Source organism: Balaenoptera musculus, chromosome 11 (genome assembly GCF_009873245.2).
Source record: "Balaenoptera musculus isolate JJ_BM4_2016_0621 chromosome 11, mBalMus1.pri.v3, whole genome shotgun sequence".
Lineage (NCBI taxonomy): Eukaryota > Metazoa > Chordata > Mammalia > Artiodactyla > Balaenopteridae > Balaenoptera > Balaenoptera musculus.
The window spans coordinates 92,124,310-92,147,118 of NC_045795.1; the positions used below are offsets into that span (position 1 = coordinate 92,124,310).

The 22,809-nt window shown below is 40.5% G+C and overlaps 1 protein-coding gene and 1 long non-coding RNA gene across 3 annotated transcripts in view; one reads left to right on the plus strand and one right to left on the minus strand.

The window, feature by feature from the left end:
* LOC118904207 overlaps positions 1-6,224 on the minus strand; it is a 38,721-nt gene extending 32,497 nt beyond the window's left edge. The window contains exon 1 of the long non-coding RNA XR_005021954.1: positions 6,127-6,224. This is a non-coding gene — a long non-coding RNA (uncharacterized LOC118904207). The remainder of the gene's footprint in view (positions 1-6,126) is intronic.
* Positions 6,225-6,306: 82 nt separating this feature from the next.
* On the plus strand, positions 6,307-18,144 carry LOC118904491 (histone-lysine N-methyltransferase SETMAR). Of its 2 annotated transcripts, none has more exons than XM_036870693.1 (2): positions 6,307-6,514; positions 14,290-18,144. In XM_036870693.1, exons 1-2 carry the CDS (start codon positions 6,398-6,400, stop codon positions 15,091-15,093), a joined length of 921 nt encoding a protein of 306 aa, XP_036726588.1. In that variant the 5' UTR covers positions 6,307-6,397; the 3' UTR covers positions 15,094-18,144. The 2 variants fall into 2 exon arrangements, with proteins under 2 accessions (XP_036726588.1, XP_036726589.1); XM_036870694.1 differs by having other exon boundaries at positions 6,321-6,472.
* Positions 18,145-22,809: the final 4,665 nt, after the last annotated feature.

Consider the following 22,809-nt stretch of genomic DNA (forward strand, 5'->3'; position numbering starts at 1 on the left):
AGGGCAAAATATCAACATTAACAGGAGTTTGGAAGAAGTTGATTCCAACTCTCCTGATGACTTTGAGGGGTTCAAGACTTCAGTGGAGGAAGAAACTACAGATGTAGGGGAAATAGCAAGAGAACTAGAGTTAGAAGTGGAGCCTGAAGGTGTGCCTGCATTGCTGCAATCTTATGACAAAATTTTAAAAGGGTGAGGAGTTTCTTCTTATGGATGAGCAAAGAAAGCAGTCTCTTGAAAGAGAAGACAGGGAATCTACTCCTGGTGAAGATTTTTGAAATGATAACACAGGATTTAGAATATGACATAAACTTAGTTGATAAAGCAGTTTGAGGATGCGAGAGGACTGACTCCAATTTTGAAGGAAGTTCTACTGTGAGCAAAATGCTATCAAGCATCATTACATGCTACAGAGAAATCGTTCATGAAAGGAAGAGTCAATCGACGCAGAAAACTTCATCATTGTCTTACTTTAAGAAACTGCCACAGACACCACAACCACCCTGATGAATCCCAGCCATCAACATCAAGGCAAGACCTTCCACCAGCAAAAAGATTACAAGTTGCTGAAGCCTCAAATAATGGTTAGCATTTCTTAGCCATTAAGTATTTTTAAAATAAGGTATGTACATTTTTTAGAAATAAAGCTATTGTACACTTAATAGACTACAGTATAGTGTAAACATAACTTTTATATGCACTGGGAAACCAAAAAATTCGTGTGACTCACTTGTGATATACAGTTTATTGCAGTGGCCTGGAAATGAACCCACAGTATCTCCTAAGTATGCCTGTAATAATGCCATCATTTTCACTGGTCAAAGTTCTTTGACTGAAGTAGCAGAAAACACTGACTTAACCTAAATCCAAAGAAAGAATTTGTTATAAGAATATGAATATGTTGTGTGAATCAAAAAGTGATTGGAACAAGAAATGAACAGGCATCAGGAACTAAAAAGTCCTCTCTCCTTGTTACTCGTCTGCTCTATTTTTCTCTTGGAAGACTGACTTTTCTCTGCTTCTTTATCAATATACTGAATAAAGCTACCTCTCGGCTCCCAAATTATAAACAGTTTTAGCTGTTTCTTGGTCTCAACTAATCAAGTGAATCTGATTGGTCTAGCTTGAATCAGGTGTGCATCCAGAGGTCAAAAGTCTGGGCCAAGGCTTAGGGGTTGTGTAATATAAATATGACTGCAGTGAGCTCACCCCAAGAGATGGGCTGTGTAGGGCTGGCATGTTCTCAGAAATGAAATATTCAACAAGTTGGGCAGAAACCCTCCAAAGTATCAACTACTATGTTTTAATCTCTTCAAAATGATGTCATTTATACAGTTTTCTTTGATGAGAGGATCTAGTGCTTATCCTAGGCCTAGTTAACATCGGGTAGTGATAGTTATTATTAGGAAGCTAAGATGTTCCAAACTATTTTATTCATGCTATCATTAACACCAATAAATATATAATTTCTGCTAACTTTAGACCTTTCATCACTGGCTGTAAAGTATATCCCAGATTAAGCTCAGATAATGCTAGTGAAGTTTAATGAAAGAATGGCTTCTGAATACAAAATCATGCAAAACTTCATTAAAACACTGGCCAAAAAAGCCTAAGGATAACATGTCAGTTAAAGGCCACTCTTGTTAAAAAACAGCAAGGTCATATGGTCATACTCCATAATTTAGCTAAAGATAATTGAATATATAAAATGTTAGAGTTTTACTATATTGCATTTTCTTTAATTTTTAAATTTATTATTGACCAGATTATTTTCTTTCCTGCCAGTGAAAAAGCCAGAAGAAATCTGAATAATCAACATAATGATCAGGTCCAAGCCTTATTTATAACAGTCAATTTGGGCAACTCATTACTGTCCAGGGATACATTTTTTTTCACCAAGTAGCTATAATGGTTTTCAGGACAAATTTTGAAGATTCGGGCTTCCAGTAAGTGAAGAACAGGTGTCTGGAGGAAATAAGATAGGTTTTTAGACCTGGAAAAAATGAAAGACTGACTGCTTGGCACTCTGAAGATTGGTTATATCAGCCTGCAAACACCCTCTCATTATTTTAATATCACACTTATATAAAATACTTTGGGATTCTTTGCCAGAAAGATAAAAACAAATTAAACTGAAGGCAGGACATGAACTGAATATCTTATTCTGGAAGCACCATCACTGACAGCTTTAGAAAAAAAAATAGAATGGATCCTTCAAAACACTTTTTCCAAAGGTCAAACAATATTACCAAGAAAGAGTCAAAAAGAAAAACAGCATAATAAGCAGCGAGTGTGGTTCTCCTCACCGCTCATATAATTCCTTCTTAACATTCTTATAGTTCTTAGTAATTTCTGGGTGTATATAGTTCTTTGTTTACTGGATTGGAAGCTCTCCTTGGGCACTATGTCTTCTTCATGGTACATTCCCCAAATTGGCAAATGTAGCACTGTGCATGTACTCAGTGTTCAAAAATGTTTCTTAAAATGAAAGGACAGCATGTTCTTTGGATTTTTGCAAAATTCCTTCATTGTTTACAATTCCTGAAAAATGAAATGAACCTGACCTCTATCCAACATGAAAATACTCTTTTCTCTACACGTGCCTTTATTCCTTTACTCCTGCTATTCCTTCTGCCTGCAATACCCTTTCCTAATCTCATAAATCCTACTCATTCTTCAAGGCCTATGGCAAGTAGCCCCTTCTCCATGAAGCTTTCTCTGATCTTCCCAGCTACAAGTAATCTTTCCTTCTGTTGAAGTTCCACTTTACCTAAACCTTCCTTACATCCCTCAATTATACTATAGCCAGTTGCATTACCTAAGTAACTATCTCCGAAGTTACAGCAAGTATACAGCCATGTCTGATAAAATATTTACTAGGTGACTACCTTCAAGCCTATGGTTCCAATGGGGTTTAAGACTTCTAATTCAGGATGATCCCACACCCTATTAATAAGGATCTCCTCCTGCATTTGAGCCATCCTCTGGGAAGACAAAGAAGAACACTCCAAGGCAGTTTTGTAACCTACTGTGTAATAACCTACCGTGTGATAACTGCCTGCGTGCACTATTCCCAAAGAACATCTGAAGCCTCTGTATTGGCAGGTTGTGACCTTCTGAGTGAACCTAATGACACGTGCAGCTTATGAGAGTCCTGTGAGTCGGAACATTTAGTTGAATCTAAAATGACCCTTGATGGACCATTTCAATAAGGTTTCAAGTATTAATAGCTTATTATGAAAATTAAATGAATTAGTATATGTAAAATTCTTAAATGGTGTCTGGCACATAGTAATAACTCAATGAATGTTACCTACTGTTGCTCATGGTCAGAAACCAGCCAAGTAGAACTATGAATTCAGACATGTCTGATTCCAGACCCTATGCACCATTACTCCTTGGTACTTTTCTACATAAAATCAATTTCCTATCTCCTTCCCTCTAAACCTGCTCTCAAAAATGGGTTTTTATATCACACATGCGTACTTCAGTGCAAAATTAAGTGACTTTTTTACCTGCATGGATACACATCATAAGCCGGATCCAAGTGTCTATTCCCAAACCTATTTGCTTCCGAACAAATGTTTGTGTCCCCCTAAAGTTCAGATGTTGAAGCCCTAATATGATGGTGTTTGGAGGTGGGACCTTTCATGTCATGAAGGTAGAACCCCATGATGGGATTAGTATCCTTATAAGGAGAGGAAGATAGCCAACCCTTTCTGTTTCCCCCACATGAGGATACAAAGAGAAGGCAGCCGTCTGCAAACAAGGAAGAGAGACTTCACTAAGAAGCCAGCCAGGCCGGCACCCCGATCTCAGACTTCCAGCTTCCAGAACTGTGAGAAATAAATGTTTGTTGTTTAAGCCACCCAGTCTGTGGTATTCTGTTACAGCGGCCCAAACTAAGTCACTGTTAAATGCCAGATATAATTTATTATAATAGCTGAGGGAATAATGATGAACTATGAGGGTAAAGAAATCCCACACACACAAGAAAACTAAGTAACATACTCTGGAAAGACTTGACAAAAAGGCAAGTCACTAAAAAAATATGTTTTGCTATTGAAGTAAGTGTAAGAACAGTTTAAAAGACTGGGGGGGAGAAAAAACAGACTATGAACTCTGATTGCTTCAGTATCTTTTAGTTCCTGCCCCACTTTAGAGACACCCAAACTGAAACTCAAAGTAAGCATGACATGGAATTCTAATCGGTAGACCCACAAAAACAAACAAACAAAAAACACACAAAAAAACAAAAAACCCCATCACCTTGGCCCTATATCAAAAGACTTGTAAATAAATGTACCAAAATTACACTTGACCCTTGAACAACACAGGGGTTAGGGGAACCGACCCTCTGCACAGTTGCAAATCCATGTATAACTTTATAGGAGGCCCTCCATATCCATGGTTCTGCATCTGTGGATTCAGTCAACTGTGGATTGTGTAGCACTGTGGTATTTACTGGAAAAAAACGACATATAAGTGGACCTGGGCAGTTCAAATCCATGTTGTTCAAGGGTCAACTGTATTTAAGTTAAAACAAAATGTTTCTTTCTCCCTCTCCGTGTCTCTTTCTCTGTATCTCCCTCTTTGCCTGTCTCTTCCTCTGTATCTCTCTCTTTGCCTGTCTCTTCCTATGTATATATAATTTTTACGACTTCAATAGAAGAGCTTTGCCTATGAGTATACTAAAGAGTTGCTGGGACTATGAGAAACCACTTACAGAGTTAAACGGGAGAACAAAGAAAAGGGTAACCAATGCTATGGGAAATAGCGTCAGTAAAGATACAGAGAAGGGGACACTTGAGCTGAGTGGACAGACAGTACGGGGAAAAGGCACTGGCGACCCAAGTACGATGTGAACAAAGGTAGCAGAAGCCCAAGCAACATGGCTTGTTGAGAAAACATAAATAGAACAAGACTTTCGAAACAGAGACTAAAGAAACAGGCAGGATCTGGATCTTCAAGGAACTGATAAGCCAGAATATAGAAGGTGGGCTTTGAGAGACACATGGAGCAAACACAGGGTTTTAAGCAGCAGAATACAGTAATTGGATGTGCACACTCAAACGATCATTGTAGAAGCAGCAGTAAGGGAATGCGAGGGTATGGAGAATGTTAGATTTGAAAGATACCACTTCAAGAGTTCAAGCAAGGAACAAGAGCCTGAGAGTAAGAAGAAGTGAAAATGAAAAACATTATGAAAGTAGAATCCACAAGATTTGGCCAGGGAATTCTTAGCTACGGTGCTCTAGGGAGAGGAAAGAATTCAGGAAAATGCTTTCGTGTGTTGCTTTGGTAGCTCTGGAGATCATGGACAACTTGTTCTCCTACATTATTTTAAAGGGGGAAAGAAAGATGTGCAGAAGAGTAAGTCAACTCAGGTCACTTTGAACTTAAGGTGCATATAAGACAGAAAATAGAAACCATAACCGCATATCCATCTCCAGCTGGGCTGGAGATGAAGACCTAGCTAGTACTTTGTAAGAGTATCTGAAGGCAGGGAGTGGATGCTATTATTGAGGAACCCAGAGAAGGTGAGAAAGGGGCCCGGGGCAGAAACCTGAGTGACACCCGCCCCCATTTCAGAGTCAGGCCCGCGAAGGACAGGAGAGAGAGGACGGTCTGCGCAAGGCAAGCGCACCCAGGACAGGGGCCCACAAGCTGAGAGGGGAGACGGTTTCACATAGAAGCAGCAGGACAATCGGGTCAGCGAGCTTTGGGAAGGCTGAAAATATTCCACTGGATTCAGCAATTTCGACGTTATCGGAATCCTTTGCGGGGCGGGTCTCGGTTTCCTCAGAGCAGGGGAAGCCGAAAGGAAACAGGGATCCCAGTCTGGGAGCGCGCGGACTCGACACACAGCCTTTCGACGCCCAGTCAGGCTATTCCGCCCCCGAACGCAAACCCCATCACACACACTCCAGCTGCCCCACAAGTTCCAGGACTTCAGAGACCCAGGGGTGCCTTACCCCCTCAGCTTAGGGCGCGCCCCTGCCCCCGCGCCAGCTAGCTTCCAAACCCTCAGACACACGGACAAACGACCTCGCCTCGAAAACCCTCCCTGGGCTCACAGGAAAAATTCAAGCACTTCATTGTGTGTTCCCAAAGCTTTGTCCATACCTTACAAGGTTTTGTATTATCTGTTGTGCACCTGGCTCAAAACAAAAAGCGAGCCAGACCAAAAAGTCAAGGAACGCTGAGAGTCGAGGGAGGAGACGCCCTCACAGGCAAACTTCTGATAGGGGAGATAAAAACTACGACTCCCATGAGGCTGTGGGGCCCCGGGACCCGACTCCCAGCGTCCTCTGCGAGGTTCAAGAGAGTCTAGGTGGTAGACGCATCGTGTCAGCGTAATACGGCCGCTAAAGCCGTGCAGAACTGGCCCTGCGGGATGGCAGCCTCTGAGGAGGAGCCTGAGGCCTTGACGGAGCTGCTGGACGTCGCGCGCCGGCTGGAAAATTTGCCTGTGAGCGCATGGCCCCCAGGGACAGAGCCAGAGCCCTTTCAGGTAGGGGGCGGGGCTCGGCCAGCCCAAGAGCTGCGCGCGGCCCCCGGGGGCGTGGCCGGTACCCTTTTCTATAGGGGCGGGGCTAGGCGGTCACGAGCGCTGCGCGCGCAGCCCGGGGGCGGGGCTGGCGGCCTTCCAGGTAGCGTGCCGGGTAAGTGGTAGCTGGGTTCAGTTCTCAATTACCCTACGTGGTAGTGCTTCGATTGTTGTCTCCAAGTTTCTAGACCTTCTTTTTTTTACCCGATCGCACAGCTATCTGCGAGCGGGAAAAGCTCTTAAATAGCTTACAGGTTTCGGTCTTTTCCCATTAACCCTTCGCAATGACCTTTACACGGTCTTCTCTGCCCATAGACTGGCAGTTCCCTGAAGGCAAAACCAGAGGTCTCGTGAGGTCCCTTGGAAAGAGCCGTGAGAACCTGGCTTTTTGTCCTGGTTCTGTCCCCAGAACTCGTTGAGATCCGGGGCAAATCAGTTGCCTCTCTGGTCTCAAATGTCTTGTTTGTAAGATAAGGCATGGGGCCCATTAACGAATCTTAGCCTAGTGTCGTGATTAAAAACTTAGCCTCTAGAGTCACTTAGTTGAGGTTTCCCTCATGCTGTGAGCGCTTTGGCAAATATAAACAGCCTCAGCTAAGCCTTAGAGTCCTCCCGTGTGCAATTAAAATAGTAATACCTCTCTCTGGATTGCTTCGAGAATTACAAGTAAAATACAGTTCCTGGTTTGCTGAAAGAACTCAATAAATGTTAACTACTATTATTACCTCAAAGACCTTTGTGCTCCAACCTTCTCACCCCTTTGACCTGGGCCTGCATGTTGCCTAAGGAACAAGGAATGACAAAAACAAGGATGTTGGAGTGGAAAGAGCCCTGGACTTGGAAGTAGGAGAGCTAGGTTCAGGGCTTAGCATCTTAGCCATGTCTCAGAGCCTGAGTTTCTTCATCTGCAAAATGAAAATAAAGTTTTAGTGCCCTTGTCACACCCATTATCAATATCAAACCCTGTCCGTCCTTCCTAGGGTTATTTTGAGAATCAAGTAAGAGGACAGATTCAGCAGCAGTTTAAAAAGAGTAGAGCAGGCTATTAATGTTAGAAATGGTTATTTTTCCTCAAACTACATTAGGCAGTTTATCATTAATAATACAGGTGGCTAGCACCATATTAAACACTGATCCCTAAAAGCTTATTGAAGACCAAACATTGCTGAATGCCTGGTCAAAAACACTGACATATGTTTTCTTTCTTCAAAAAATAATTGAGTGCCTATAATGTGCCTGGCACTGTGTTAAGCTAGGCATAGAAGATAAGATGGTGCCAATAAAATTCCTGCCCTTGAGCTTACAAGAGCATATGGAAGGCACTATGTGGGGGGCAGAGGAAGCCTTGTGATTGATCCTTATACCTATAGTTGATGGGCATAAATGAAAATCAGGAGACTAAGACTCAATCCCACAGTGTTCTAGCTTCCTGGCTGTATGCACAGCTCTAGGTATAGAGTTACACATAGAAGACAAGATCCCTTCCTTAAGGAGCTTATAGTCTTACCAAGAAGACAAAGCATGCTTGAAACATGTAAATAACAAGCCTAAAAGGGCCTTCAACTACTTTGCTTCCATATATTCATGGAGCACAATACCAGTCTTACAAAAGGTCAAAACAGCTTGCTTGCCCCAAACCCTGCCTTCACAGGCATGTGCACACATAAGAATTAAGGCATGAAAAACTCAAAGTAAAAATAACTTTGTGTCTAGTTTGCCTTTGGGTCCTGTATGAAAAGGCAAAAAGAACATTCAGATGTTCAGATCGGAAACAAGCACATCATAATGCCATCGGGGTCAAAAGACAAGTAGAAAATAAACCAATTGATTTTCTTGAACTAAGAGTTGGATCTAGCCATTTTTCAGGTTTCTGAAACCAGCTTCAAATATCCTTTTTAAGGTCTCAACATGGCCTTGACAAGAATTATCTGGCTCACAGTCTCCTAATAGCTGCTTGGAGCAAAAACAAACTCATGGGGCTAGAGGCCAAGTACAAAGATTCTTGTAGCTGGTGTTTCAAAACAACCAAAAATGGAATGAAGATTTTCACAGCACTTCCTTAAAATTCAGAATTGAGGCCTAGATTTTAAGCCCAGAATATTGTGCAGTGTCATGTTTCAGTTTCTGGGGCTTTGGTACAGAATGTATGTGACTCAGAAAAGTTAGTCTTCCAATCAAAAATTATTAAGAGCTTCAATTAAGCAATCAAGTAATATTTCCTGAGCCACCTGCTCTGTGCCTAGTACTATGGATGGGAACCCAACCCCTATCACCATTCCATACCCCAAACCTCCTGACCATGCCTTTCCTTAAAACATTTGTTAGAAAGATCAGACCTACATACTTAGTGAGAGTCCAACAGTCTATGCCACTTAGATCCCAAAGTTCATACTATTAATAAGTGCAGGTCTACTTCAGATAAGGGAGAAATTAATTGTAGCCAAGGAGGTACAATATAATTGCACTTTAACATGCTGTCTTCTGTTTACATTTTGGCTTCTTGGGTGACCATAGTTTATAAAAAAAGTCTCAAGTTTTCTGTCACAAAATGTGAAGTCTCCATCCAGTTCTTCAAGGATCTGGTTTCTAGTGTATTTTGCACTGATCATTTTGTATTTATTCCCAACTCTTACATGATCAATTTTGCACTTTGATAGATACCAGGAAAAAGTAAAGCTTTTGTTATGACGACTGAAAAAATGATAAAAATCCCATTCTTCATGTCCTCTTTTGTATTTTTCTGAGTGGTTCTTTCTAAATCCCAGCATGTGCATACAATAGACAATAAGGCAATATTTACTGATGTTTGAAAGCAGTCTGTGCTGGGTCAGCTCTCAGTTTCCTCCCATCAAGATGGATAAATGATGGAGGTAGGACTATAATCATATGGTTTTCCAAACATAATTTTGGTTTGAGTATGTTTAAACCTGAGAAGTTTAACTCCAAACCTATTTTTTTCACCACCCTACTAGATAGCCTGCATAATTCATATTGAACATTTATGAGCCAGCCACTAGAGAAAGCTTTTTACGTGGTTTCTCACATGTATTTCCTTCACAGCAACCTGTAACAGAAATAGAAAGGGAATGTTTAGAGAGCTTAAGTAATGTGACAGAAATATGTGATGTTTTAAGTATAAAATCTCGAAATAATATCTAGAAGAATTTAAGAAAGTTACTATTTTAAAAGTACAAAGTGGCCCACACAGAGTATAGTGTTATGTTCATTAAATTTCTTGAGAACCTTCCACCCCCTCAGATATAGGTAGTGTCCCTGTTTTATAGTTGCTAACCCAGAGTTTAGCAAGTCACTCGCTGTAAGGTCACAGTGCTAATAAGATCCTAGTCCTGTATGTGTCTCCTCTAGGACATTCCATGTTCTGCCTTAAGACGTTCTCCACTGCTTTTGCCCAGTGTTCAGGCCACAGTCACAGTTTTCCTGGCTAGCCTCCTTCACGCTTTGCTCCATTCTCACCTCTCGGTTGGCGACCTCATTGCTCATTAGCCGTTTATATCTTTAACTAAATTTTCCAGCCATTTCCTGGAACCATTCTCAGCTTCCACCCTGGGTTTATTAGTCAAGACGCATTTGTTTGCAAGAAACGTAAATACGACACAAACTAACTCAGGCAAAGAAGGGAAGGAATTTCCTCATATAACAGCGAAGTCCGAGACTGGTAACTGTAGGCATCTCTGGATCCAGGAACTCTCAAGGTGTCATCAGATATTTCTCTCTACCACCTCCCTGCTTCACACCCCTGCTCCCCTTTCCTGTGGTGGGCCACACCCTCAGTAGGTCTTATGTGTGTGGTACAACTTGGGAATGCCTGATGGATACTCTGTAGTTTAGCAAACCCAGTGGAAAAAGAACACCTCTTCCCTAATTTTTTCAGCAGGAGTCCCAGAATTATATTTCATTGACCTGGCTTATGTCCTGTGCCCATCCATGAACCAAAAGTACTGTTGAAAAGAGCAAGCGATGTTCTGATTAGCCAGGTTTAGGCCCCACCCAACCTGAAGCCCCAGCAAACCATTAAGACAAGAGTGAGGGCTTCCCTGGTGGCGCAGTGGTTGAGAATCTGCCTGCTAATGCAGGGGACACGGGTTCGAGCCCTGGTCTGGGAAGATCCCACATGCCGCGGAGCAACTGGGCCCGTGAGCCACAGCTACTGAGCCTGCGCGTCTGGAGCCTGTGCTCCACAACAAGAGAGGCCGCGATAGTGAGAGGCCCGCGCACCGCGATGAAGAGTGGCCCCCGCTTGCCACAACTGGAGAAAGCCCTCGCACAGAAACGAAGACCCAACACAGCCAAAAATAAATATAAAAATAAATAAATAAATAAGACCTGGTGCAACCAAATAAATATTAAAAAAAAAAAAAAAAAAAAAAAAAAGACAAGAGTGAGAAGGGTTCCCCTGGGAAGACTCAGGATGCTTTCATCAGAAGAATAGATGCTGCATAGATTTAAAAACATGTCCAGGATTTGATCTCTCCTTGGCGTAGGGTAAGCACAAACACCCCTCAGGGTAACACCCTTTTTGGATCAGTTTGGTCCTGGGCTTTGTACCAGGGAGTAGGGTACAGACTATGGAAAGAGTGTTACAAATGGGGAGCATTTAAGCTGATGCCAGCTGATTCCTAATTTGTAACACACTTAACATTAGCTTTCTGAAACGCAAAATGTAAGTTTATATGGCATATAAATATTTGAATAAAATGTCAGATTATTTCTGAAAAGAATAATTAACTTTTCAATATGTAGATACCTGAAAAGATAGATAATTACATAATGATATGTTAAATTAGACCACAGTTTTCAAAAGACTATTCTTTAGTATAGCCATTTTTCTAAATCAGGTAAAACATCTTTTTGGAATGGTATTTAACCAAACTTTTTATGAAGGAGAAAGTGGAAACATATAGAGATAAAATGATTTGTGATTATTATTGGTATCAGGGTCAATGATTACATCGATCAAGGGGAAAAAAATATTCTCTTTAAACAGGAAGATTATCCAGAAGTCTCTATTATCCTTTGGACGGTGTTTGCAGCTCATTTGGAATCAGCTACCATTTGTAATCTAAGTCTCTAAAGGATCTGAGATTGTGCAAAAAGTTTAAATTGCAGAATTTTTAAAAATGTATCACCAGATTCTCCAAAATCTTATTTTAAATGTAAAAATAAAAGTAAAAATAAGCAAATAATAGTATTTTTTCCAAAAAGTATTTATCCAACAACACGGAATAATATGCTCTCCTGGTTAGAAAACTGCAGTAAGTCAGAGTTGATTTTAAAAGTTGTTATCTGCATCAAAATATAAATAAATAAATCACCTTAGAGTTTAGTGATTTCTGTAGTACATTAAAATTATATGCACCTTTAAGAACAAATCAAGTGAAAAGAATTCTTCATGAAAAGTTTAACAAAGTGGTAGGACAATCTTCATTTTACAAGCACTTCTTAAAATGTCTCAGTAACCATTTCTAAGTTGACTCTTAAAGTCTGGAAGTAGATTCTGTAAAAGACAGCAGTCATTGAATTTGACTGATAGGGCATCTTTTTCTAAGCCATCCTTTATCCTTTTATGACATCTCTGCTAAGCTAAAGCTGTAAGAACCGACACAAACAAGAGAAGCTATTTCTACTCTCCACCTCCAAATCACTTTTTAAGCAGTATTAGCCTTCCCCCCTCCCCCCGCCCCCTCTCCCCCCTCCCCCCTCCCCCCTCGCCCCCCTCCCTGCAGGTACGCCCACTCACCATCCTTTCACAGAAGGATGTCAATCCTTCCCCCCAGCTCAGAGGTTTTTTTGTTTTTTTGTTGTTGTTGTTTTGTTTTTTATTTATTTATTTATTTATTTATTTATTTATTTATTTATTTTTGGCTGTGTTGGGTCTTCATTTCTGTGCGAGGGCTTTCTCCAGTTGTGGCGAGCGTGGGCCACTCTTCATCGCGGTGCGCGGGCCTCTCACTGTCGCGGCCTCTCGTTGCGGAGCACAGGCTCCAGACGCGCAGGCTAAGTAGTTGTGGCTCACAGGCTCCAGATGCGCAGGCTCAGTAGTTGTGGCACACGGGCTTAGTTGCTCTGCGGCATGTGGGATCTTCCCAGACCTGGGCTTGAACCCGTGTGCCCTGCATCGGCAGGCAGATTCTCAACCACTGCGCCACCAGGGAAGCCCCCAGCGTTTTTTAAAGTATAGGGTTTTGCACCTAACTGCATAGCTCCACCAAGGCCTCCACAGGGAGTGTAACTACATGCTGCTCAATACTTTTTCTAAAAGTATTGACACAACATTAATGGATAATTGACTGAAAGATAGGCTGTTCAAACGTTCCTCTGGATATGCTAAATTCTATCGACTGGTCTCTTGCACAACTGCTCTTACTGACTTCATGTGGCAGGATGCCAACAGCCTTTATTGAGGGTCAGAATGAATGAAATGAAAAACAGCCCATGAAACTGCATCCTGGAAAAGAATGGTTTAGACAGACTCATTTGTGAAATTTCTCTCCCATCTCCATAGTGGAAAAAGTCAATGCTTCTGAACAGTGAGATTATTCCTTACGGACAGTACAAGCCGTACATCGAATCATATTTCCCTCTTTGACGTGGCTGTTCTTGGGCAGTGCCAAATGTCCAGTCTACTTCTGCCCACTTAGTGTGTCTAAGCTCTCTCGACTTATTTTTCCCTTCACCTTACTTTCCTTACCTGTTGTTCATTTATCTCACCTCTTTGTAAGCCTCATTCAATCCTTTCTGGAAGAAAACAAGTATAAATAAATGAATTGTTCTATACATGAAGAAATATGCTGGGCTCATGAGAGATACTTTAATCTTCAGAGTTTGAGAATATGCTTCATTCTGCCAGTGAGGAAATAACCAGAGGTCAGGTTTCACAGAGACTTTAGACTTAAGACTTCTTTATCATAACATTTTATAAATGTAACATTTTGAAAATACAGGTACGTTTAAAAGACAGAGAAACTTTTTTGTATTCTCCCTTTCGCACTTAATAAGAACAGGATTTCTTTACATGTATACAATATATCTACAATAAATTTCAATATCTATTAATATTATGTAACAATTTTTGGAATTATCTCTGCAAGTTTTTTGCCAAATTTCTGCTTTTAACTTTGTGAAGACTCAAATAGAACTATAAGGTAATAGCATTTTTTAAAAACATGAGAGAATATATAGGAATTTAGATAATCTTCAAATTTAAAAATTCTTTTAAAAAATCAATGGAAGACTCTCTCCCGAAGGCCATTTTTCATTGATTTATCATTTATGACTTTCTTATCCCCCAAAAGGATATGAGGTAACTCACAATAAAAATACATATATGCATTTGTATTACCAGATAAATGTAAGAGATAAAAGCCAAGGAGAAAACACATAACTGCATTCAAAACCTAAATTCAGCACTGATTTTCCTGACATCTAAAGCTAACAGGGAAACAAAATGGATTACAAATTTTTCAATATCTGATAAGAGAAAAATACATAAATTTTCCCACTGCTTAAAAGGAAACCACCAAATTTTAAATCTAAAAATTAACCCTGGTTTTTAAATTGGAGAGAGATGTTTTCAGGTAATATTGTAATATATTGCATTTTTTTTTTTTGTTTCATTCTGTTTGTTGGAATTAGGAACTGTCTCAGCCAAAAGATGCTTGAAATACAGGTGAGATATATGACATGCCATGCTGACTTAACAGTATTTCCATTTTTTGCAGTATACTCCTGATCATGTAGCCGGGCCTGGAGGAGACACTGACCCCACTCTAATAACCTTTCCCGGATGCGTTTGTCTCAAAACTCCCTGCCTCCCTGGAACTTGCTCCTGTCTCCGTCGTGAGAAGAACTATGATGATAATTTATGCCTCAGACACATAGGATCAGAAGCAAAGTGCGCTGAGCCAGTTTTCGAATGCAATGTCCTGTGTCAGTGCAGCGACCACTGCAGGAACAGAGTGGTGCAGCGGGGTCTGCAGTTCCGCCTCCAGGTGTTCAAGACAGATCGCAAAGGCTGGGGACTTCGTACCTTGGACTTTATACCAAAAGGACGGTTTGTCTGTGAATATGCTGGCGAGGTTTTAGGATTCTCGGAAGTACAGAGAAGAATTCAGTTACAAACAATACACGATTCGAATTACATTATAGCCGTCAGGGAGCATGTTTATAATGGGCAGGTAATGGAAACGTTTGTTGATCCTACCTCTATAGGAAATATTGGAAGATTCCTTAACCATTCTTGTGAGCCAAACCTATTGATGATTCCTGTCCGAATCAACTCGATGGTACCAAAGTTGGCACTTTTTGCAGCCAAAGACATTCTGCCAGAAGAAGAACTCTCTTATGACTATTCAGGAAGATTTCTTAATCTACTGGATAGTGAAGACAAAGAAAGGTTAGATAATGGGAAATTAAGGAAACCTTGTTATTGTGGTGCTGAATCATGTGCTGCGTTCCTGCCTTATGACAGCTCACTGTACTGCCCCTTAGAAAAGCCAAACACGAGTGAGGAAGGAAGAGTATAGCAGAAGCGTGTCTGGCCTCGCAGTGGAGGAGAACGAGGAGGGATCGAGCGTGCTTGGCTCAGCCCTTCCTGGGTTCCCCTCTTACAAGCAACTTACCCTCAGGGTCAGTCTCCGCTCCGTGGTAGGAAGCTTGCCCCTCACTGTAGGGGAGCCCAGTGGTTGTCACTTAGGAATGTGGCAGAGACTACAGATTGTCCAGCAACACTCTCTCTCCCCTTCCATCATAGAATTCTCAGTTTTTAGCTGGGTACATGACTGCCGAGAATACTCGCTTTTCCTAGTGAGACGTGGCTGAGGGACTACGTCATAGCTAGTGGGATATGAGGGAAAACACTGTGCCCTTCAGTGGAGATATCCTTCCCTTATCCCACTCTTTTTTCTTCTTGGCTGGAATGTACACATGATAACTGGAGCTGGAGCATCCATACCATACCCCAAAATAACCTTGGAAAAGGAAGCCACACATAGCAAATCAGCAAAATTGAAAGGAGTCTGGGGGCTGTATACTGTCCAGCACTCTACCAGTCCTGACCTGACACCTCTGGACTTTTCGGTGAGAAACTGTGTCTTCGTCATTTATGCCACTGTTATTTTGAACTTTCTAGTACTAGCACCAACCCTAATCAGTGATCCAAAGAAACCCTGATGGCTGAATACCTAAGCATTGCTTTCCAGTCAATTTTATCAGTCATAAGGCTGGTATTTTCATTTCTGTCTGACTCCTGCATTTTATTTCTCATTTGTTTCTAAACATATCAAGGAAAAGGGCATGATTAATTATCACCTGCTAAAAACCTTAATGATTATCGCCAATAGTGAAAAACATAACTGTGAGAATGACTTCCATGTGTATAACCAAAAGTCATACAAGGAAACAAATTGTAAAATTTTTGCTATATACCTGCTGTACTTCAAGGCTTGTGAAGTTATGCTTCAAAACTTCAAACAGCCTCACTTCATGTATTAACAACATGAAAATAACCCTGTCAACACCACCAAAGGCGACGGGAGTTTTATAATTCCATTTAAACTTCTGGAGAGGCAAACATCTCTAACTTCCTTCCTTAAAGCAAGAGTGTTGCAAAAACAAAGCTACTACGGAAGTTTATTAGACTTTGTGAAAGCTAAAATAATTACTTGGGCCCTATAATTTCTTTTTCTAGTACGTTTAGACCCTACCACCAGGAGACGCTGTGCTTTCAAAGTTATATCATAGGGACCCATGTTATATATAACACTCCTGTATGATATCATAAGTAGGACAGTTGTACATTTTAAGTGAATGAAATGTATGGTATGAGAATTATATCTCAATAAAACTGTTAAAATAATAACTATGTTAGGGTTTGTGTATTCACATAACATTATCAGGAATGGTTCCATGTGAATAGATGATACTAGAGTACCCATAAAATGCCCCAAACTACAAATGTGCAGTGTCTAAAACAGAATGAGTTTTTCCTCCAAACTCATCATTTCTCCCTGCCAACCTTCCTCTATAACTGATTTCTCTGAAGCAGTCCTGCTTTTTGTAAGGCAGCTTGTATCTCTCATTTTACAATGGCCTTTCTCCTCCTCACAAGGGCTTCTAGTAACTGAGCTACTTAAGAGGCAATAAGGAAACGGTCAGAAGGAACGTGAGTGGCTCACTGTGTGATGCTCCCGATACCCTTTCCTTCTTCCTCCTGCTCCGTAGCTACTGAATATCACCGTCTGTGTATCAGAAATACTCCAGTGAGGACACGAGCGGCATCCTCCATCGTGATGTCTCTTCCAAAGACAGAACTCACTGAATACAGACCCTTGGAGTTTTTTGTACTCACACACAAGTTTATTCTTAAATAGCAATGTCGCCTGGAAATCAGATTCCTAAAGTAAGCGTTGGAGACTCTTCCAAGTCTTTTCTAGGTACTGAGTTAACTGCATTTACTTAATTGCCATGTTCCTAAGAAAGTTGACACTTCTACTTTTGAGAGCAAACATTAAAAGATATACTTCTGCTTGACTGTTATCCCAATATAAAAAACATATAAATTTTTTAAAATTATAAATTAGTATAAAATTAGAATTTTAAAAGGTGTTATGTGTCTTCATGGAATTAAAACATAAAAATGGCTCTGAAGTCAATTTCCACTGAATTCACTAAGAATGTGGAAACGTGTACCTTGGAAACTGTTTTGGCCCAAGGATAACAAAGATCATACTTGGAGGACAAAACTTTTCAAATCTTCTTTTTTAAATTAATGTTTTTAAATTTCAAATTAATATTCACAAAATATCAGTGGCTGACAGATTTTGTTCTTGGCTAAATGGAAAATTTTGCCTTAATTGAAGTGAATATTCAGAGATTATTTTTCTCCCTCCCTGTTTTCAATATTAAGCCCCAATACTGCCTAACTCTGAAGCATAAGGCAGGAGTGGATTAAGTACGTCAATAGGAGACTAATTTGCATAGAACAGAGGATTTTATCTTAAACTCAGGAAGATCTCATTTAAAAAGGGGGAAAAAAATCTCCCAAAGTTGTTTTCATTCCCTTGAGTGTTCAAATAATGTTCTCTTTGTGTAACATATTCCTTATTACATATTCCTCTCCAGTGTGTTATTGTTCAGCAAGTTACTGAACCTCTCTGACTCTGAATTCCCTTTTCTGGATACAGCATTTTCAGGAGAATCAAATAAGTTAACACTTGTAAAGCGTTTAAACAATGATGCAGCACTAAGATAGCTATAACCAAAAAGACAACTACAAGTGTTGACAGGGATGTGGAGAAATTAGAACCTTGTATATTGCTGGTAGAGTTGTAAAATTACACAACTACTTTGTAAAGCCATTTGGTTAGTTCCTTAAAATGTTATACATAGAGTAACCACATGTCCCAGTAACTCCATTCCTAGGTAACAAACCCAAGAGAAACGAAAACATGTCCCACCAAAAATTGTATGCAACCTTTATAGTGGCATTATTGGTAATAGCCCAAAAGTAGACACAACCTAAATGTCCACTGACTGATGAATGAATAAACAAAATGTGGTATCCATATCACAGCATATTATTCAGCCAGGAAAAGGAATGAAGTGCTGACACATGCCACAACATAGATAAACCTTGAAAATACTATGTTAAATGAAAGAAGCCAGACACAAACAGCCACAAATTGTACGATCCTATTTATATGAAATGTCCAGAATAAGCAACTCTGTAGACACATAAAGTAGATTAATGGTTGCCAGGGACTGGTGGAGAGGGAGGTATAGGACGTGATTGCTAATGGGTTCAGAGTTTCTTTTTAGAGTGAATATACTGAAAACCACTTTCAAGTGATGACTATCATGTTACGTGATTTATATCTCCATAAACCTGTCATAAGAAAAAGAAACAAGAAGATACGGGTGCCTCTCACTTGGAAACTGGTAACCTGTAACTCTGGACGTTGCTCTCATGAATAAACACTCTCAGATCCCAAGGAAATTCTTCTCCACTTGCTTTATGTCCTCAAAACAAAACATGACCGCGTCTAAGGTTGTGATTTTTTTGTGGCTATCACCACTATCAGAGATAGACCCTGCTTCACAGGGCAGTGAGATTTTGAACAGTAGGAGTGCTTAGTTTGGTAAGAACATGGATGGATTAATTAGTTAGATCCTTCCTCTCAGATAGCATGAATGCAATTCTTAAATAACAAAGTATTGTTTCCTTGTAGTCTTGAATATCAACTTTCTTGCCTCTCTTTCTGTTCAAGTTTGTGGTTCCAGAGATTCGTGTGGTTCCTCACGAATCAGCACAGTATTCGTTACAGTTGCACATGGAGACAGAAGTATTTTGCAATATTAAGCAATTCATATTACTTTTACATTTGTATATGTGTGGATCTACAAGTTTGATATTGGTTCTTCACATTACTTCACGTTACTTGGTTCTTCTCATTACATTACATTTAAGAGACAGTTAAAATGACAACATAAGTGATAGTGGTTTATGTGATATAATTAATATATTTTTCTGCAATGATAATAATTCATCAGATATAATATCATTACAATGTTTGGACATGATAAGTAAATTTCATGATTTATTTTCAACTCTGTTTCAGCGGAGTAAAGCTTTCTTAAATTGACATTAATAAAAAACTATCAAAGAGCTACAATAACTCAGAAAAGATGGTCTCATTTCGTATCATTGTTAACAGAACATCAACCATGTGAAAATCTTGTTTATAACAGCACAATTTATGATTTTACTGAAAGGACAATAAGAAAAATTGTTTTTTGTCATAAATATGTAAAAAATTATGAATCACATAGCTCATTATTTTATTATTCATCCAAACATTGCCAACTCAGTTGGATGCCCAGGAATGAGCAAGGATAATTAAATTTAGTCACATATGATATTTTGCCAACTTCACTCATATAAAAACCCTAACTTTATACATGTTTTCCATTCTTGTGGTTATGAAGACATTTTTGTCAAACTTGATTTATAACTTTTAAATATTTCTACATATTGCCTATGGATTTCCCATAAGCTGTCCTGGCCTTGATGCTTATAAAGGGAGGGAAGAAACTAGCTTCCCTGGTAAGGCTGTTAAGGGACTCACATAAAATAATGGACTTATATAGGCTATAAAGTACTATATAAATTTGGTTATCGTTACAGGCATATTTCTGGGTTTACACTCTGCTACACAGAACCGAACGCACACGTTATCATATTATCATAGTCAAGATTCATTTAGAGTCCATATAATGGTAAGTCTTTCTTGGTGGTAAATGTTATGGAAGTATTAGAATAAGCTCCCAAAGGAGTTCTGTTAATCAATTAAATAAAAGGATACTTGTCTTTGATCATTTAATTATAGCTCAATGATGAACAGAATCTGAAGAACATCCTTGGAGCTCCCTTTTACTTTATAACTACTTGGGATTTCCCTGGGATGACAAAAAGCCTTGCTATTTTTGTATATATTGTTACTCGGTTAATGGCCTTAGTTTTTGCCTCACTGCCCAAAGCTACAAGTCATCCGTACCTCTTCCTCCTCCTCCCCATAACTAATCAGTCACCAAGTCCTATACATTCCCTGCCCTACACATCTCTCACATCTGTTCCGTTTTGCCCGTATTGTTTTATGCCATGCTTCCATCATTTCTTCCCGGCAACAGCCTCTCGGCCTCACCATCCCCACAGTGTATCCTCTGCCTTTAAAGCCTTCAGTGACTTCTCATCACACTCAGGACAGAGTCCAAACTTCTCAAGATGACCAGAAGGCCCCTGCCCCCGTCTCCACCTCATCTCTCACTCATCTTCTCACTCTGAGGTCCACCTTGAAAAGCCACGTGCCCTCTCACCCTCCCCTTCCCTTCTGGAAAAAGCTTAAAGAAGCAGGTTGCTTAACTTTACCTTCAGGGGGCATTAGAAGGTCGTGTGTGTGTGTGTGTGTGTGTGTGTGTGTGTGTGTGTGTGTGTGTGTGTGTGCATTAGAAGGTCGTGTGTGTGTGTGTGTGTGTGTGTGTGTGTGTGTGATTTTACTTTAAATTGTTCTTACCCTGGCCTTCTTTGCAGAATACATCTCCTATGCTGCTTGTTTACATGGCTACTAGGCAGCTAAAATAACAAGACAGCCAGCAATATATTCTATTTTTTTCCCTGTCTCTTCTTCCTTCCTTCCCCGCTTCTCCTATTTCTGTTTGCTGCTAGCTGGCTAGCCATCACTTCCATCAGCCTGCTGTCTCCTTGTCATTCATCTTCCTTCGGCCACCTGCCCAGCCTTGTCCTCACTGCCAAATCTCCAGGGCTGAACTGGGAAAATACAAATTACTTGATCTACCACAGTACCATTCCTGCTGTGTACTGCTTTGCTAACTTTTGTTAGTCGTCTGGTCCAGACATACTCAATGCTCCCTGTTTATAAGGGCAGTCAATTACACAGTGCTGATGCCACTAATTCCAACCCCACATGTCCCATGGCCTCTGCTCACCACGTCCCTCTCTGACCAGCCCACGCTCCACCCTCCCTCCATCCCTAGACCACTTCTGTCTTCTTTTTCTAACCTACCACCAGCTCAAAGCATTTGTACATAGTAGGCAGACACAGAAAAGGGCCTCCAAACAAATCTAAGACAGAGTTCTCCTAGCCTGTATTTAAATATAATTGAATTCCCTCAATTAGAGCTTCCATTTACCCTCAAGGCAAAGTGGGTTTGTTTTTGTTGTTTATTTTGGAAGTGTCTGCTTGCTTGCCAATCTGTTTCTCCTGCCTTCCCTAACTCTTAAAAATAAACTCTTTCCCCTTTCCACGGCAGTAACCAACCTACCTCTTCCCCACACCTCCTCCCCCAATTGTACACTCATCGGAATGCATTCTCAGCTCTTTTGAGGGTGGAAATAAGGATGGTTCAAAGACTAATCCTAGATCTTCAAGAGACACCAGACCTCCCACTACCCTAACTTGCCCTGCAGAAATTGCTTGCAAATTTTTGACTAGTTTAAAACCATTTTAGCTACTAAATTGTTGATTTTTTTTTGTCTAGTGAGAGGATTTACAATAACCTAATATTTACTATCACTACCCTTTCAGAAAGAGAAGGCACAGGGAAGGGGGTGCACATAACCCCTTAAAATCTCTCAGCAGTTCTTAAAATGAAATCAGTGTAGCTTTATAAACAACATGACACCTGGTCCTTATTTTTCTTCGCCGAGACCAGTACTTGGGAAGTGGTTCTGGTTGATCCACCCAGTCATCTAAACAACTGTTATTTGTTCATTAATTCAATTCATTCATTCATTCACAAACATTTATCAAGTACCTAGTATGTGCTGGTGGTGTGAAGTCAAGTCCCTGAATTCATATTTAATTCAGCAAATGTTTCCAAGCACCGACTATGCTACATTCTGGAGAAATAGAGACCAAAAGCCATCTTCATTCCCAAAGTGTTTAGAGTCCAATAAGGGGAAAAAAATTAGCGTGAGAGGGTCTCAAGGGTCTACATATTATGTCTATACTTCTTAAGTCTTCGAAACACTTTAATTTGGTATGTGTGTACAAATTTGGCACTTGTGTGATTGATTTATGCCTAGCTCCTCTGTTGGACTCTAAGCTGCTTGAGGACTGGGACCAGATCTAATTTTGCTCACCAGTTTCTCTCTAGCACTTAATGGGTATCACTGAGTGAATGAACTATATAGTGTGATGAACCTGACATTATCTTTAGGATGAAGTCCAAATTCTCTATGGGAGCACCTTAATGCCTTCCACAGTCTAGCTTTTCAGCAAAACCCCACTGCTCACTTCTCATTCTATGACCTATAGCCCCTCTGGGTAGCTCTCTATTTCCTCATCAGGCCTTGGGGGAAGTTCTGCTCATGCTGCTTTCCTCCTTCAGGACAACTCCCCTCTCCCACCCTTCCACCCCTCCCTTCATTGCTTAGTGACTTCTTTCCCATCTTTCTTGAAAGTCTCAACTCAAATCCCACTTCCTCTGTGAGGCACGTGTTTGGGTTCCCTGGAGAGCACACTCTGAGAGGAAGGTTGGAGGGCAGGAAGATTAGCAGGCGATGCCGTTGGGATTAGCGCCTGTGATCGAATGGAAGGGAAGGAAGCAGGAGGGGCAAAGGAGAACTTGGGCTGTAGTGAAATCTCAACAAAGACCACAGCCAACCCACAAGGGGCCCTGAAGCTGGGGCGGCCTTTCAGGGTTGCCTCTACTAGCTGTAGTGA